This window comes from Alligator sinensis, unplaced genomic scaffold (assembly GCF_000455745.1).
Source record: "Alligator sinensis unplaced genomic scaffold, ASM45574v1 scaffold1245_1, whole genome shotgun sequence".
NCBI lineage: Eukaryota > Metazoa > Chordata > Crocodylia > Alligatoridae > Alligator > Alligator sinensis.
This window is the reverse complement of record NW_005843077.1, coordinates 148,957-165,180: the sequence shown is the minus strand read 5'-3', so window position 1 is coordinate 165,180 and position 16,224 is coordinate 148,957. Positions and strand designations below refer to the sequence as shown.

General features: G+C 46.6%; 1 protein-coding gene across 2 annotated transcripts in view; it reads left to right on the top strand.

Moving 5' to 3' along the window:
* Positions 1-14,715, top strand: part of LOC112548290 (CD209 antigen-like protein E) — a 19,886-nt gene extending 5,171 nt beyond the window's left edge. Inside the window, exons 3-8 of one of the 2 annotated variants that reach the window (XM_025193609.1) lie at positions 4,687-4,806; positions 7,293-7,391; positions 9,746-9,898; positions 10,684-10,829; positions 11,644-11,756; positions 13,619-14,715. In XM_025193609.1, the coding sequence (XP_025049394.1) occupies positions 4,785-4,806; positions 7,293-7,391; positions 9,746-9,898; positions 10,684-10,829; positions 11,644-11,756; positions 13,619-13,751 (666 nt within the window). In that variant the 5' untranslated portion in view covers positions 4,687-4,784 and the 3' untranslated portion in view covers positions 13,752-14,715. The remainder of the gene's footprint in view (positions 1-4,686; positions 4,807-7,292; positions 7,392-9,745; positions 9,899-10,683; positions 10,830-11,643; positions 11,757-13,618) is intronic. The other variant, XM_025193610.1, reaches the window with a different exon arrangement.
* The last annotated feature ends 1,509 nt before the right edge of the window (positions 14,716-16,224 follow it).

Genomic DNA, 16,224 nt, shown 5'->3' with positions numbered 1-16,224 from the left:
GGTGGAGGCCATCTCTTCCCAGCAGCTCGCTGCCTCTCTCACCAAAGAGCGGGCTGTGGTCGTGGAAGCCAAAGCCTTCCCGATGACACCAGCACTGCAGTCTTTGGTTTACTACCTGGATCCTCCTCTCCCTCCTCAGCCCATACCCCGAGACTGGGAGGATCAAAGAGAACACCACCTGTGCCCCCAGGCCCTTTATCCCCGCTCCCAAATCCCTATAGTGCCTCATGACCTGGCTGGGAGCACTCCGAGCTGTGTCATTGGTGCCCACATGAATAAGAAGCATGGGATATTGGTCTGTGGGCTGGAGGAGCTTAGGGATCTTCTCTGCAATGTCTCAGATGTGGGCCCCTGGGAAGCAGCAGACTTCCCTGGCTAAGGGGTTGGGGCGGCAGATTACCCCCTCAGTCCCCCTCAGGATGGAGTCTCCCACAACAAACACTTTACGTTTTGTCTTGGGGAGAGTGGGGGTGGTAGCTGCAGTTGAGCATGTGTTGCCTGCAAGAGCTGGCAACTCAGCAGGCTCTGCTGGGGCTGCAAGAGGTTTGTACCTGTTGCTAAGCTCTGGCGGGGCAGGGGTCTTGGTGCAGTGGGCCTTAGGGCCCTTGACCACCTTGGTCCATCCCCATGACTGGACAGAAGGGGAGGTCCCTGAGTCCTCCCTTGTCCTGGAGGGAGACCGTGGTCTACCCTCCGCCTCCTGGGGGAGAAGGGCCTGGCAGTAGGAGTCTATCTCCTGCTCACAGTTCCTGATGACACGCAGTCTCTGGACTGTGGCCTGGAGCTCCTCCAGCTGGCGTGCCAGAGACCCCAAAGGGAGCAGACCCCACAAGGGGAGGTAAACATGCTCCCGGGCCCCAGAGCCTGAAAAAGGGACAGGCAGCCCATGCAGTCGAGAGCCAAGGGCTCCATCTACATGGAGCCCAGAACAATGGGCTCCCTCTGGGTGGCCATCTCTGGGGGGGGGGGGGGGGGGGAAGGGGAGGGGCCACAGATCCCGAGGGGACCCTCAGGGTGCAGTGCATGCCTATCTGCATCATGTCGCTGGCTACGGATGAGACTGACTTCCCTAGGGCGGGGGCGCACAGGCAGGGCCTCGGGCCCTCCCGCATACCCTCCTGCGCAAACTCTGCGCTAACTCACGCACCAGCAGACAAACGCGCCTGTTTGCGCAGCCTGTTTGCGTGGCTCCGGCTCTCATACTTGAACTTGAGAACCTGAAGAATGATACATCATAAATGCTACAGTAATCAAACCTGAGCAGTTGAGAGGAGAGGGTTTGTCCATTGCATCTCCACAATATAACTGCACTAGACTCTCCACATACCACAGCTCCCATAGTGGACTCATGAAATGTGGTTTGATGACTCACTGTAGAAAGAGGGAAGGGGGTGACATGATGCCATTGTTGCCAATCTGACAAGTTTAAGTCATAAGTCAGTTCCCAAAAGTTGTGGGATTGTCCCAGAACCAGGCAATTATTTTTCAAGATAAGCAGGATTAGTTTGTCCACTGTGGCAGGAACTCTTGTTAGCCATCTAATGGGGTGGCACTGCAGTCACTTGGGGAAGGAAGACTTTGGAGTGTCCTCAGGGGTCATTCCAGCTAGAGGTGGGCACAGGAAGCGCGGAAAGAGTCCTTGCCCCAAGTCCCACCCAACCCTGCCTTGCCCCATGTCCTTCTCGGCCAGGGGAGTAGGTGACACTCTGCAGATACCTCCCATCACAGCACAGGGTGATTCCACCATTCCTGTTGGTTCCAATTGTTCTGAGCTCCCTGGGTCTGTTACAGAGGAATGTCCTTCTCCAAACAGCAACAGACCCCATGCCAGAGAGGGGCTGTTCCAAGCACAGCCACAGATGGGGAGATGGAGCAGAATATCTCCCTTGGCAGAGGACGGTATCCTGCCCAGAGCTGATATTTTCTGCATAGAGGACACAGGATCCTGAATGGGCTGATAACAAAACCATGGCAGCAGAGGAGGCTGTGGTGGGCACCTGTCACTGGAGGCAAAGGAGCCATAGACAGGAGAGCAGGGGTGAGAATTCAGGGTAGGCCAGGGACAGGTATGAGGGTTCAAGGCAGAGATGGTGACTGAGAGGGAGATGTAGTGACAAGGCAGAGAGGAGAAGGAGACAGTGATGTTTTAACACCTACTCCTCAAGGACTTCCTGGCCATTACTCCCAGCCTGGGACAGGGATGAGGAAACTGGGCCCCAGTGCCGATTAGAGACCTCCCCTTGGCAAATGAGCTGGCTCAACCCACACTTGAACCTTTTTTCCTGCTTTTGGCTGTTTGGGCCATCATTCTATTTCCATGGCAGAGGGGGAGGAAATACTTGGAGAAGGACTCTATTATCCACTCCCCTTGCCCCTTTGTTTTAATGATCTTTTGTGTGATGATATTTTTGCAAGCCCTGGCACCAATGTGATTTTCTTGGTTGACTTCATTGGCCTTTGGATGAGGTTCAAAGACAGTCAGAAATGGCTTATATGGCGCATCCAAAAATGTGTCCTAGTCATCCAATCAACAAGTATTGCCTGCTTACCAACACTGGTGGTGGTGACCCCTGATCAGTGTATTGGGCCTTGTGTTATACAGCATTCTATTTATCAATTGATATGCATTCTACTTCTTGGGAAGGATTTTTTTCTCCATCACAAGGAGCTGACAACTTTTTAAGAATTATCTGGGAATCAGTGAAAGAAACATGGCTTGCCAAGGAGGTAGGCAGCCATTAACTACAGATATTGGATAAATGAGAAGTTTTTATTTTGCTTGGGCATCCTTGGCTTGGAATTCTCCCAAGGAACAGGGTTTTCTGTGTGGTTCCTCCTACCTGGGAATGTCTACACAAGATGTTTACTGCGGAGTAGATTACCGTATGGCATATCTACATGTTGCCAGACGGTGGTGTTGCTATGGCGCTATGCTTTAGTACTTCCTTTTGGAAGTACTAAAGCATGGCGCAGTACGGGTACTGCACCATGCCTGCAGAGCACAGTTAGATTTTGCTGCTACATTGCTGTAGCAGTGCATTATAACTGGGGAGCATGCTGCTATGGCAATGTAGCTGGCAATCACATGTAGACCTACGTGATTGCTACATCACCATAGGGCAACATGTAGATGCGCCCAGTAAAATGTCAGTTTCTACATGTGTGGCCCTATTAAGCTGCAGTAAACTAATTAACTCTGCCATAAGACTTTACTGCCCAACACAAGTACTATCCTATGGTTGAGTAATTAAAAACACATGTAGATGCTGCACCCAGGAATAATTTACTCCAGCACAAATTGCTCTGCAGTTTATACTGTCACATTAATTGCACATGAAGATGCACCCTGACTGTCAGTTTCAGAACAGCTCAGATAGCAATGATCCCCGACACCTGCTGTCTGAGCTAAAATGGGGGCATTTAGACATAGCCAAACTAAATAGAGTGAAAGGACTAATGAAGTAAATGTCATTTGATCAAATAGCAATCATTTCTAATATTCTATAACATAGTGGCTGTAAACACGCTGATTGTTTCATGTTACCTGTAACCATCACTACTTCATATAATCAGAAAGCTGGCAATATGACTAAGTACAAATCTTATGAGAATACATTGCTGTCAGCTGCATTCTAGAAAGCAGTGCATTATGCCCAAAACCAGAAAGGCAGCGGCTAACTCAGTGAGTGGAATAAACTACCTGTGGTATAACTAAGAAACTAGCTATAAACACAACTAAAGTGTAGTTATGCTACCAGACTAGATACAGTATGATTTCAGTGATTCTGCATGAGAGGTGTAACACAAGAGTTGAATTTTAGTTTGAGCATTAGGCCACATCAGGCTGGTGAAAGAGAGTTCCTCCTGTTCCTAATTTCAGTGGCATTTCATTTTATTAAGGAATTTCCTACCCCAAATCTAGTCAGTCATTCAGCTGGGTCCTGCCTCCAAGCAGCAGATGAACTAGACAAGACTTTTCCTTGAGCTCTCTCTCAGCCTAATTATCTATGCTCACACTTTGTCCCTGCCCTAAGCTCTTACAGTAAGCAACCCAAGTGTGGATATTGTCCCCTTCTCCATCTTCCAAGCAGGGTTGGTTCCCTTCTTTTCAGCCTATGCTGCATCCTAGCAGCATCTCTCTTTCAGGCTTTCCTGCTGGCCCAGATCAAAGTTCAGTTTTCTCCTTTGCCTGTTTCTGCTCTTCTTGTTGGCAATGATGGATCTGGTCAAAGAGGAATAAAAGTTTTTTGGAGCTGCTGACACTGGGTAGACAAGCTCCTAGGCATTTTATTATTTTTAATCAAAAACACACTAACATCAAGGCTGGAAAAGAAAGCTTCTTCTTTTCTCTGAGATGGTTAGTTTATGTTTTCTCCTGACAGACAGGACCTCACACTGTAGGAGACAGACTAGTGGCTTAAAGAGGCTTTGATAGAAATAACTCCTCTTTTATCTATTTCTGCAAGTGCGCTAGGCGGGGTGGGCGGGGTGACAGCAGGGTACAAAATACTGTGGTGCACCAGCTGTGTCCAAAGCTGAAAAAGCTTCATCACCAATGGCTAGTGAGAATATCTACACAAATATGCCAGTTTTATCCAGGGAAAGAACATTCATGCCTTCTCAGACTTCAAGGCCAGGTAACACATTTTAATAGCTATCAGATTCATCTTCTTGTTTCCATTTAAGATTTTCCAATTCCTTCATATAATTGTGATGAAATTTTGACAAGTGGAAGAACTGTAGTAGGGGACAGAATTGCACCCTGTGGGGCAGAACCTCAGCCGATGTTAATCAGCCAAGCTCCAGGTAAGTCAATATTATTCCATTGAATTACTCCAGCTGAGGGTCTGCCCCAAGGATTCTGGGAACAAAATGAGGAATAATTTGAGCTGATTTTGAAATTAGGTAAATTGTTTATTTTTAAATATGACTTAACCTGGTCTGAGGGTTATTATGGTTTCAATAAATTAAGATCTTGTGAACTGTTAGCCATCTTGAAAGTCACTTCCTTACATCTTATGTATCTTCAGTGTGCTGCTTCTAGCAAAAGAGTTGTAAATTAATCTAAAATACCACCAAAAGCAGTTGATTCTGTGACTGCTTTTACTGCAAGGCACTCCCAGATGGATTTTCCTTTAAAATGACTCATTTTACTTTTTAGGGTTTAAATAACTATTTGCCATCAGTATTTTAGCAGATCGGTGACCATTTCATGTTGTTCTAATAAAAGACAGAACACCAAGTGAGAAAAGAGCTCGTACTAAAAATCTTTTTTTCCAGAATCCTTTTGCCAGCACTCAGAAAGATTTCATTCACTCAGTGCATTTTGACAAACTTCGGAAATGCAGCCAAGAGGACATCTGAAACGTATCATTTTTGGGTTATTTCAGTTTCTTTAGGATGGAATAATTATTACATATCTAAACAACCAACAACCTAATTTTATGAATATTAGTATTATCATCATTAATACTATTACAGCAAATCTTAATTCCTGACTGCAGAGTTCTTCTTAAATAATACTCAGTGGGAGAGACCAAATATTTATAGCCCTGTGTGCACACATGCATGTTGCATATATGATCAGAGAAAAGTGATATAATATCAATGGTGAGAAAAAGCTGTTATAAATATATATACATGCACACATGCACACACATACACACACACATATATGTATGTATATGTCTGTGTGTATGTGTGTATACATGTATATATATTTATAACAGGGTTTTTTTCCTCACCGTCGATATTATTTCACTCTTTTCTCTGATTGTACAGACAACATGCATATGTGCACACAGGGCTATAAATATTTGGTCTCTGTCAAATGTTGGCATCCAGGCAGTAGGTTTTAAACTTCAAATGGACTAGGAATCAAAGCAGGGTGCAAGTGCATCAGTGCACCTCCCTTGAGTCCACCCCTCCTTCTGTGTACTTGCTTAAATCAGTTAGCAGGCCATGCAGCTGTGGCTTGCATGGCATCATACTGTGGGAATGCCCAGAAAGGCAAGATCTAAGGGGAGAAAAACTCCACAAGGAACTTTTAATGGGGACTTCCCTGAACTCTTCTGTGCTGGGGAGGAGGAGGGTGATGACACGTGAAAAAAATTACTGAACTCATTTTTATAGACCTATGCAGGGTATAGAGAACCTGTACTTCTCTTGGGATACCTTTCTGATACACATTTTGGGGGACTGACCCCTCTCCTCCACCTTTGCCTTACTTCATAAAAGTACATGCAGCTAAAGCAGCACTACTAGGGCTTTTCCAACACCACGGGAAGAAAATGCACCAATGTCAATAAGGAGGGGTAGTTCACCTTGGTACTGTTCCAGGTCCTATCCGTGGGACTGAGGAGGGAACAGCCAGATCTCCAACCTACCAATGATTTTCCATCTGCCACCATGGAGCCTCTGGGCCCCAGAGAAAACTGATCCCTTCCCTGTTCCTCTGCCTGGTTGAACTCAGTGGTGAAAGGTGCCTGTCAAGCATGGTGCCTATATCACACAGGAGGTGCCTTAGTCTCAGATCATAATTTTCAAGCAATATCTTATGCCATAGATTTGGGTTTTAGCACATCTGTAGCATTTTCTTCTTCCACCAGTTCTGCAGTCCTGCCATGGAAAGTGGCTCACTTGGACAAGCTGCCAACTCTCCTGCGAAGTGCTCAGTCCAGGGTTCTTAGCCCCCACACAGTTAAAAATTATTTGTGTTAAGGTTTTACATTAATTCTGTATGTATGGAAGTGATGGGGAGAATCTGTTTCAGCAAATAGTGACCGTTTAAATCTGAGTCCTGGTTAGAAATAGGCATATCTAATAGTCAGTGTGGACTAGGAAACACCGTAGTGGATCCAGGAATGGGTCACGAAGGGTGCAGTCTGCCACTTGGACTGTGCCTTGCATGTGCAGTGAGCTCTGATATCTCCACATGACTGGGGAGGGGTCTGGCCACAGCTCCTGTTTTCATGTGACTCTGGAGCCCAGGAGGTGAAGGCTGCTTCTGTTTACCCTTCCTAATCTTCCTGCTCCTCACTGAATTCAGCAGCAGGGGAAAGAAATGGGAGAAATGGTGAAAGCAGTGTACTTACCCCCTGCACTTTAGAGATCTAGCTAGACCTTGCACCGAGAGTTCATGTGTGGCACAGCGAAATGGTGGTGCAGCCATGGCACAACACCCCCTGTGGATCTTCCCCTGCAGACATGTTCTTGTACACATAATAATAGTATATAGGGGGAGCTTCAACTGAAGTTACACCCATGCAATCCTTTCACTTCTCTTTCTACAGGTTTCTGTTCCCAGCATTCAGGCTGGATGTATGTTGCTGTAGTGCTGGGGATTGTCACTCTGATTTTGCTGGCTGTTATTATTGTTATTTCCCACCAGGGTGAGTGCCACTTTTCACATGACAACACCTGCTTCACTCCTTCAGTTCCATACTTCATTAAATCTACCACCGAGGCTGTGAAATAGAAACAATGGCAGTAATAAAACATTGCATTTGGCAGCTTAGGCCCCTGCCATACATTGCATATATTACACAATTAACTGGTTAATTGCACAATAAATTTAGATCGACCCCACATGTGAAGTAACTATCACACCATAGAAATGTCCATCCAGCTATAAAAATAGCCAACCAGCTACAAAGTTAGTGCTTGAAAATGTGTAAAAATGTTATAGTTGGTTTCTATCCAGATTTAATTTGAATGTGTGGTAGGGCCCTTAAACACCAATGAAGACATTCAAATGCTGATGTTTGACAGGGGTATTGATCACCATGTTATTGGGGACAAGTGAAGTGAGAACTCAACACCCAGTCAACAATCAAAAGTACGTTAGGTGCTCTGTGGGGATTTTATGCTGCTATGAGAAACAACTTTTGATTCTCCAGGTTCAGATGATTACATTTTCCAGCTTGATTTTGCATCCAGTGAGTTCCCTCTATTTCATTACCTGGGCTCACATCATGTGCCAATGCAAATTAGTGTAGCTCCAAGAAAAATGTCCCAGTTTAACAACGTGCTGAAGCACATGCACAGCTGGAGACACTTGCTTGGGCTACTAGCAGACGTTAAGGCAGTCATGTGATTGAAGCCTGAGGAATTTTTTGCCCCACTTTCCAAATCATGTGACCTGCCATGCCACATGTGCAAGCATTCAGCTGGGGCCCCCAACTGTAGGCCCAGTTTTCAAAAGTCCAGGCTGAAGTAAGCACAGCATCAGGGAGCCGTTTCCTGATGTCAGGTGCAGAGTGCCCCGGATCTTTCGCACCATAAGACCAACAGTGGGGAGAGGCTTCCTGATCTCAGGCTGATGGTTGTCCCCACAATGCACCTGGGGATGGAGGGCATCTCCCACTCTGCACTGTACAGGGTTGGTTTAAAGATGCACCCATACAAGCCACAGGGGATAGGAAAAATCCCTCATCCCCAGCTGCTAGTGGCAGGGTGCTCTTTAAACAGGAAAGTTTGGCTGGGGAAGAGTGAGCTTTCCCCATTCCCTGCTGCATGTATCAGGTGCCTCTTTAAACCCGAGTATACAGCAGGGGATGGGAGAAGTTCCCTCATCTCTAGCTGTGTGCCTGGCATCTTCTGGTGACAGAGCAGGGAGCAGCCCGGTTTAGGACCTGGAGCTATCCCCCAGCCAATTGGCCAGGGGGAGGCTTTGTCCCAGGTCCCAGGGCTTCCCTGTGCCAGACCCCAATCCTTAGGTTAGCATCAGGTTTCAGCACCTAACAGCCCCGTCCAGATTGGGACCAAAGGCTCTTCTCATGTCCAATCCTTAGGATCCGGCATGAGTGAGCTATTTGTCAAACCTTGGAGCTGCCCCATGCTCTGATGCTCGCTGGGGCCTGACACCTTAAAGGGTCTTAAATCTTGGGGGCTGCAGAGCAAGGTTTTTTAATGTGTTAGGTCCTGGCAAGCCCATATCCTGATGTAGGCAATCAGCTGATTGTCAGAATCAGAACCAAGGCAGGCCCTAGACAGGTCCAGATCCAGTGCTACTCAGATCCTGATTTTGACAATCAACAAGAGACAAACCAAAACAGAAAATCATTCTTTTATCTCAAACCAGTGCCAAATGGTGCAAATCTGTTCTTATTCATTTGTCAAGCGGCCTTATTATATGAGCAGGCCCTCCATAGTACAGCTGGGATTTCTACTCCTTTGGTAAAGAAGTTGCATTGCATTGATCCCCTTAGGCACATCTACATGTGCATGAATAAACTGCTGAGTTTATTGATTCTGAGTTTTTTGCTCCTGGGTACACTGTTTGAATGTGAGGCCAGGACCAATTAACTCTGGAGCAATACACTCCACAGTTTATTCATGCACAGAACATGGAGCTGGTCAGAGTGACCTTGGTTGGCAGGTGGCCCCAGGGGTCAGTCTGCCAACTCAGGGGCTACTTCCCCTGGCTCAACCTGCTGTGGATGGGTTGGCTGGGGCATGAAGACACTTCAGCATGGGGTTAGCTGGCAGGCAACCCCACAAAGAAGTACACTTATGTTGCAGCCAGCCCTATCAGCATCTACAGGATTTTTTACTGTGAAATGGGATACTACTTGTATTTACAAATACTGTCCTGCTGCAGAGTAATCTAATTTACCCAACCTAATAGGGACATACATGTTGATGCCAAGACATTTACTGTGGAGCTAATTAGTCTACTGCACTGTAAATGTCTCATGTAGATACAGCCCTTGTTAACTATATAATCTTTTCTTTTGTATTTGAGCCTCAAGGGGCAAGGCTGACAGTTCAGAGAGTTGCTCTGAGATTGGTACAAATTGCACTGGCAATTGCACATCTTCCAGGAAGTACCGGTATGGAGAGAGTTGCTCCACAACACTGAAAATGCTGATAGAGAATCTCTGTGTAAAGGAGCAGGGTAAGAAGATTCAGCTCTTTTTGTGACCTGAGCACTATGCATTGTCTGCCTCTGATTTTTTACTTCTCACTCTGATAACATTATGAGTTTTATGGAGGCAGCCATAGAGCTATTTTCTGTGTAAGCTAGTGTTTCTCAGAATCTGGCCTTGATTATTTTTAAAGCATATCTTTGTTCCCATTTGGCAGCTGTAAATATTAATATCCCCCACGTTTGGTTGGCTATACAGGGAAAGTGTCTGAGCAGAAGCTGTACCATGTAGTCCCTGTGATACTATGACTTTCTGAGTCTGATAAAGCTCCTTGCACCCCATGGCTTTGTCTACATTAGGCTTGATGTGATAGCAGTGAACATGAGCTAACACGTACTAAGTAACCCATGAAAAGTCTTAGTCTAGGCTAGGCCTAGTGCCCTTAATGTGTGTTCAAGTAGTTGCATAAGTTAAGTTCTCCCTTTTTCTAGACAAGCCTAGGGGACAAGGAAGCTGTTCTTCTTGGTTCTCTATCATCCCTGCTTTTGCTACTATGTACCACAAAAGCTCCCCCTCCCGCTCAAGGGATGACACCTGTAGAAAGATCCCATCTGATACTTCAATAAGTAAGTTGTGTGGTACTTGGTGACAAACTTGTGATACAGTGCCCGAGGGAATACCAAGAATGACTATACAAGTTCTATTGGACTCAATGTCCAAAGGGGCTCATGTGTCACATTTTAGTACCTACATTTATGCAATGGGAGGACTTTAGTAATGATGATGTTTAATTACTTTCCTTGGACCCACTCAGGATGTGAGCTCTGTCCCCCTGGGTGGCAACTGCACATGGGCAGATGTTATCACTTCTCAGAGGACATAGCAGCCTGGGATGCCAGTCAGAGACACTGTTCAGCCAGTCGGTCCCAGCTTCTCATCCTAGAAGGTGAGGCCGAGATGGTGAGTCCTGGAGCCCCCCGCTTAGTACCCAAGAGTCAGATGCTGCAGTGGACAACAGTGATTCATCTGATTGTACAACGAGCTCTGCGCAGGCAGGCTCACCTGAAATGAAGGCTGAACTTGGTTCTTTGTCTCCCTTCCAAGAGCCTGTGTGGAGAGAAGCCATGAAGGCCCTTCTTTGGCCTGACCTGGCCTCCTGCTGATCCATGCTCAATGATCCCAGAATGACTCTGCCCATGCAGGGTGCAGGGGCTCTTTCCCAAGTGAGTGGGAGGCTGATTTGAAGAGCTCAGGGATCCCCCTCCTCAATGGCCATCATGAGAGGGGACTGAGATGAGTGTGGAATTAAGAGCCTTCTCCCACTTTCCTCAGTCTCCTTAGTGAAGGAGCTTGGCCCTGCTGATGGATGGACATGTGTTGCACTCCAGCCTCTGCCTATCCATTCTTAGATAATTTAGGGCAGAGATTCCTTTTACATGGGGCAAAGGTGCTGACTGTCAGGGCTGAAGGACTGGAATCTCCCTTGCAGTCTGGCTGTTTTGAGCCCCCATGCTTCCTTGGGCATGGGGTTTCTAGACTCTGAAGACTTGGGGCTTTGCATCCAGGAATGCTGAGAAGCAAAGTGGGTTGGGCATTTCTCTGTAAGCCCCAAATGTTTTGAAAGGTGTCAGGATACCAATCCATGAGAGCAAGCACAGGTGTGGGTGAGCCATGTTCATGTCTCTCATGCACCTGTGTGAAAGCTGAAGGTATGACAGAACAGTCAGAGCAGAAAAGCCCCTGTCTGAGAAATTAATCCCTACTTTTTCCACAGGAATTTTTAGACCAGAAAAAGGAACAAAACAGATTTTTCTGGATCGGACTAACCTTCAGAGAGAAGGAGGGACGATGGATTTGGCTCAGTGACCCTCAGACCAAAGGATACAGGTTGTGGGTCTTGGTGGGCTTTTCCTTGTGCCCTAGCAAAGTTGTATTAATGCTGATGTAGACATGTATTCAAACACCCTCACCCTCAAAGGCTGGTCCCCAAAGGTCATGTCAAGTTCTGCAGCTGGAGACACAGATCTAGATCCACCTTATAGTTCAACATCCTCTATGGGGTGAGGTCCACACAGACAGGTTCTCAGTGTGCAGAGTCAGTGTGTTTGAAAGCCCCCTGGCACACATGCTTCTGCAATATGACCTAATCATTGGTCTCAGGTGTCTGTTCCAGGGTTGTCCCAGTCACACCTAGATCTCTTTTCCTGTCTCTGTAGCTAGTTTAGGTGCAGCACAGAATGGCATGAATTGGGGTGTGCTGCGCTGGTGTAAAACCTGACTTTCACCAGCTGGGTGTAGGCAGGGATTTCCTGTCATTACAGTGACGCTGATGATCTCCTCTCTGTCCCCCTGTGCTTTGAGCAAAGTTGTGAGAGTGCAGCTGGGGAGAATATGCTACAGTGACAAATGTGCTCCTTGATGGTAGGGACTGATGTGGGAAAATATTTCTGACTAGTTTAAAAATGGATCACAAAGACTGCAGTTTGTGAAGTTACCCAGTTATAGCTGATGACAGTGACCACCTACTGGGTTGTGATTGTGGGGTTGTCCTCTGCCCATATCTGACCATCACTGTGTATAAGGTGTGCCATCCCTCTCAGTCCAGTCCCTGTTAGGGTACATATATATGCCCCAGTGCAGTGTAGTGCACAAAGATCAGAGCTGGCTAATTCCCACTTCACTTTACATGCATAAATGGCATGTACACAGCCATGGAATTCCAGTTTTGAAGCATAAACAAAGTTTTGGATTCTATTGTTCCTAGGGCAAAAGAGATGGGATGGGTCTTCACATGTTTTAGCCCAATTTCTTGGTGGTTGGCACACCCACCCTGGAAGCCAGAGACTCTCACTTTGGAGCTCCTAATGTTGTGAATCTGCTTCTGCTTCCTAGCAAAATGTGCTGACCAACAGGCCACAGGCTAGGCATCAACCATTTTCTACAACCACTTGCATGGACCTGAATCACTGAACCTTGCATTCAGTCAGCATTGGATAAAATGGAACAAATGCACTGGGGAAGCCATTTTACTTCACTACATGCTCTCAGATTTGCTCTCTTTCTCTGTCTCCTGGTTCCACATATCTCTCCATCTACAGCTGCTCAGGGGGCCAGCTTTAAAGGGAGTGCTGAAAAGACACCTGGATAATGCCTAGCCTGTGGTTGTGGCCTGGTGGGTAAAGCACTGTGCTGGGAAGCAGGAGAGGCACATTCAAATTCCCTTCTTGGGTGAGGGGAGCCTGTAATGAGCCTGCTCAGTGAGTGCCTACATGTTTATGTGCATAGATCTGACTTGCACACTGTGCACAAGTGCCAGAAACTGCAGTTGCATTGCTGCGCAGATACCATTTTTCTGCAGGAGAGAGAGAGTATTCATATGTGACATTTAGAAGGCATGTCACATTTAGCTGTTAGAAGGCACAGAACTACAGCTAAGATTAATCCAGCATGGCCAAGATGCCACATGCTTCAAAGGGAAGCAAACGCATATGCTCCTAATTATGGATGATGCCCCTCAGCAAATTTGCTCTGGTGTGTGCCAAGTACTCCAAGACAGTGGCACCCACTGAACTCACCCTTTGTCTCCTGCATGGGATTTACAGCCCCCTCCCTCCACCTACAGCTCAGCATTTCTGCTCTAATAGAAGGTTCCTTCCTGCTGCTAATTCTCATGCACATGTATGTACAGACCTTGGGAGAGGTCTGCCCATGGGAGCCCTCTCAGTCAGATATTTCCATTCACTCCTCAGGGTGGCAATACATGAAAATGAAGCTGGCAAGCACTGTGCTCTTTACAAAAGGAAGCAAGGGATTGAATTTGAAAGCTGTCAAAATTCACACAGATGGATCTGCAAGAAAAATGCAGTCCTGCTGGCTCCGTGAGACACTGCTGGCTCCTAGGCACCATCCTGTATCGGAGAGATACACTCTACTGGTCGGTGTGACATCTCTACAAAGAAGCATCAGGGCTTTCTACAGAAACCTGTACATACAGCAATCCTCCCTGGATTACAGACTGGCAGGGTTGTGAGCCTGGACTCTGCTGTTGGATGTTCCAGCCACAGCAGGTTAGCTCCAGGGATTGTCTGTGTCTTGTACAGTAGACTACACAACCCCGGACAGCGACTGAAAACCAGGGCTCCCTTTCCCAGCTAAGTGTCCTTTCCACCAGTTGGAATTGAAGTCTTCTTCGGCACGGCTCACTCTCCTTCTCTCTGTCCCCCAATGCATCTTTTATTTTTTGCAGGCCCATCTCTCCTCTGACTTGTTTATGGCCTGGTGGTTGGGGCACTCTCCTGGGAAGTGGAAGGGGTGGATTTGAACCCTTCAGCCTGAGGGATGTAAGTGCCAGCATCATATTCCCTGGGTGAGTGCTCTAACTGCCAGGCCATGATGTAGAAGGTGGGCAGCACTCCCTTTTCTGGGAAGGCACCAGCCCCATCTGTTCCTGTGACAGAATAATTGCAGACACCTGCCCATAAGGGGGAACTCTGGGATGTAGGCCCCAAGGGGATAAAGGTCCCTTGTCAGGCTACACCGATAGGGCTTCACCCTTGTTCTTGGATTGCGAACCCATGGTCCAGAGTGGGAGATGGTCTTGATGTGAGCCTGGTTCTGGGCTGGAGAAGACCTAGACTCACATACATCCTATTGCCAAGTGGCACACTCTTATTGAGGCCCCTCCCCACCATCCACACACTGACACCTTGATCTGTGTCAAGACTTAAAGTAAGACTATTTTGTATGGCAACTATTGTGCAGATAAATAACACAGGTGACTTTATAAAAATGTTAAAACTACATTTACAAGAGCCATTGCTGGATTTAATAAATGCAGTGAAAACAACCTTGAAGTTCTGGGGAAAGCTACACTTTGATATTTTGTTAGATGGAAGGAGAAACAAAGCAGTGAATAGGTGTATTACTAACTTTGGGTTATACAGCAGTGCAGTGTGTGGGGACATGACTTCTGGCCTTCAGGGGCCTCCACAAGTCTGGAGCCATGGCAATTAATGCTGCCACTCCTCTCTGCCACTAAATTTCCAGGCCTCTGTGGAGCCTGAGGGCCAAGAACATGCCCCAACAAAATGCAGTCCTCATTCAACTGGAAAGACAGCCCAGGCTTGGGGCACTGGTACTTTTGACACTGCATCTAGATAGCTTTTTCCAAACATAATGAGAAGCACAATCATTCATTTTCCTGCTAGCCAAGTGATCAGCCCATTTCTGTTGGGAGCTAGTAACACTAACCCATGTGCTCCTCACCTCCTAAGCAGGTGCCCATAATTTTCTAGCAAGGGCAGATGGTCACAGCAGTAACAATTCCAGTGAAGTAACATAGAAGAACGCATTTCCGCAGCAGTGCAAGGCATCACCTCAGCAATTTACACACAGTACTCATGTCCTGTTCACTTCCTGCTCTGGCTCAGGTCCTATTCCTAATATTCATCAATTAAATTGTTCTAGGAATTGGCTCCCTTTACAGGAAACTGCTTCCATTGGGCTCAGCACTTGCGAACACAGGAGCCTTGGTGGAATATTGAAGACCTGGAAGTAGAGCTCTCTTGATGATGGATCCAAAGCTCAGAAAGCCCTGCCAAGGGAAAATCATACTCATGACAGATAACAAACCTGAATGGAGAGGGAGAAAGAAAGAGTGGCAGGATAAAAAGGAAAGGCTTAGAGCTTGTCCACAAGCAGCTTTGCATCAGTGTGAGAAAAAGATGTGGTAAAGTGAAGAGAACACCTAATATGGAAACAGCCATACTTTCTTTCTCTCACACACATGCATATATGTGCACACACGTGCACACACACATGCACACACAAGCACATACATACACATGCATGCACACAGACACACACATACACACGAGAGAGACCAAAAAGGCTATATAAAGTTTTTTAAAAATTGGATCAATATCATGAGTTTTGGACGCTGATCCATGACTTTTAAGCTGCTGAAGTTGGCAAGAGCATCATCTGGTCACTCTTTGCTCTTTCTCTACAGTGCAAATTCAAACACATTCCATGTGCCCCACATGGAGACTGTGCTGTGTAGAGTAGCAGATGCAGTTAGAAAGGTAAAAATCCATGGAACCAGATCAAAAGAAAGGAATATTCAATCCCCTCCTCCCCTTTCTTCTATCAAGTACCTGGTTTTCTCTTCTGCAGTACCCATGACTGGTTAATCTGTCAGCTCTCCAATCAGGCCTAAACTCTATGTTTCTAAGTCTTGTGGCACTGCTTCTGCTTATGCAAAAATAAAAGAAAGTTCCAAGCTGTGGGAATCTGCTTGTGGACTCAGTAGTACATCTAGTCTCTGCCTGTTTCTGCAGTAGAGGCAATTGAACAT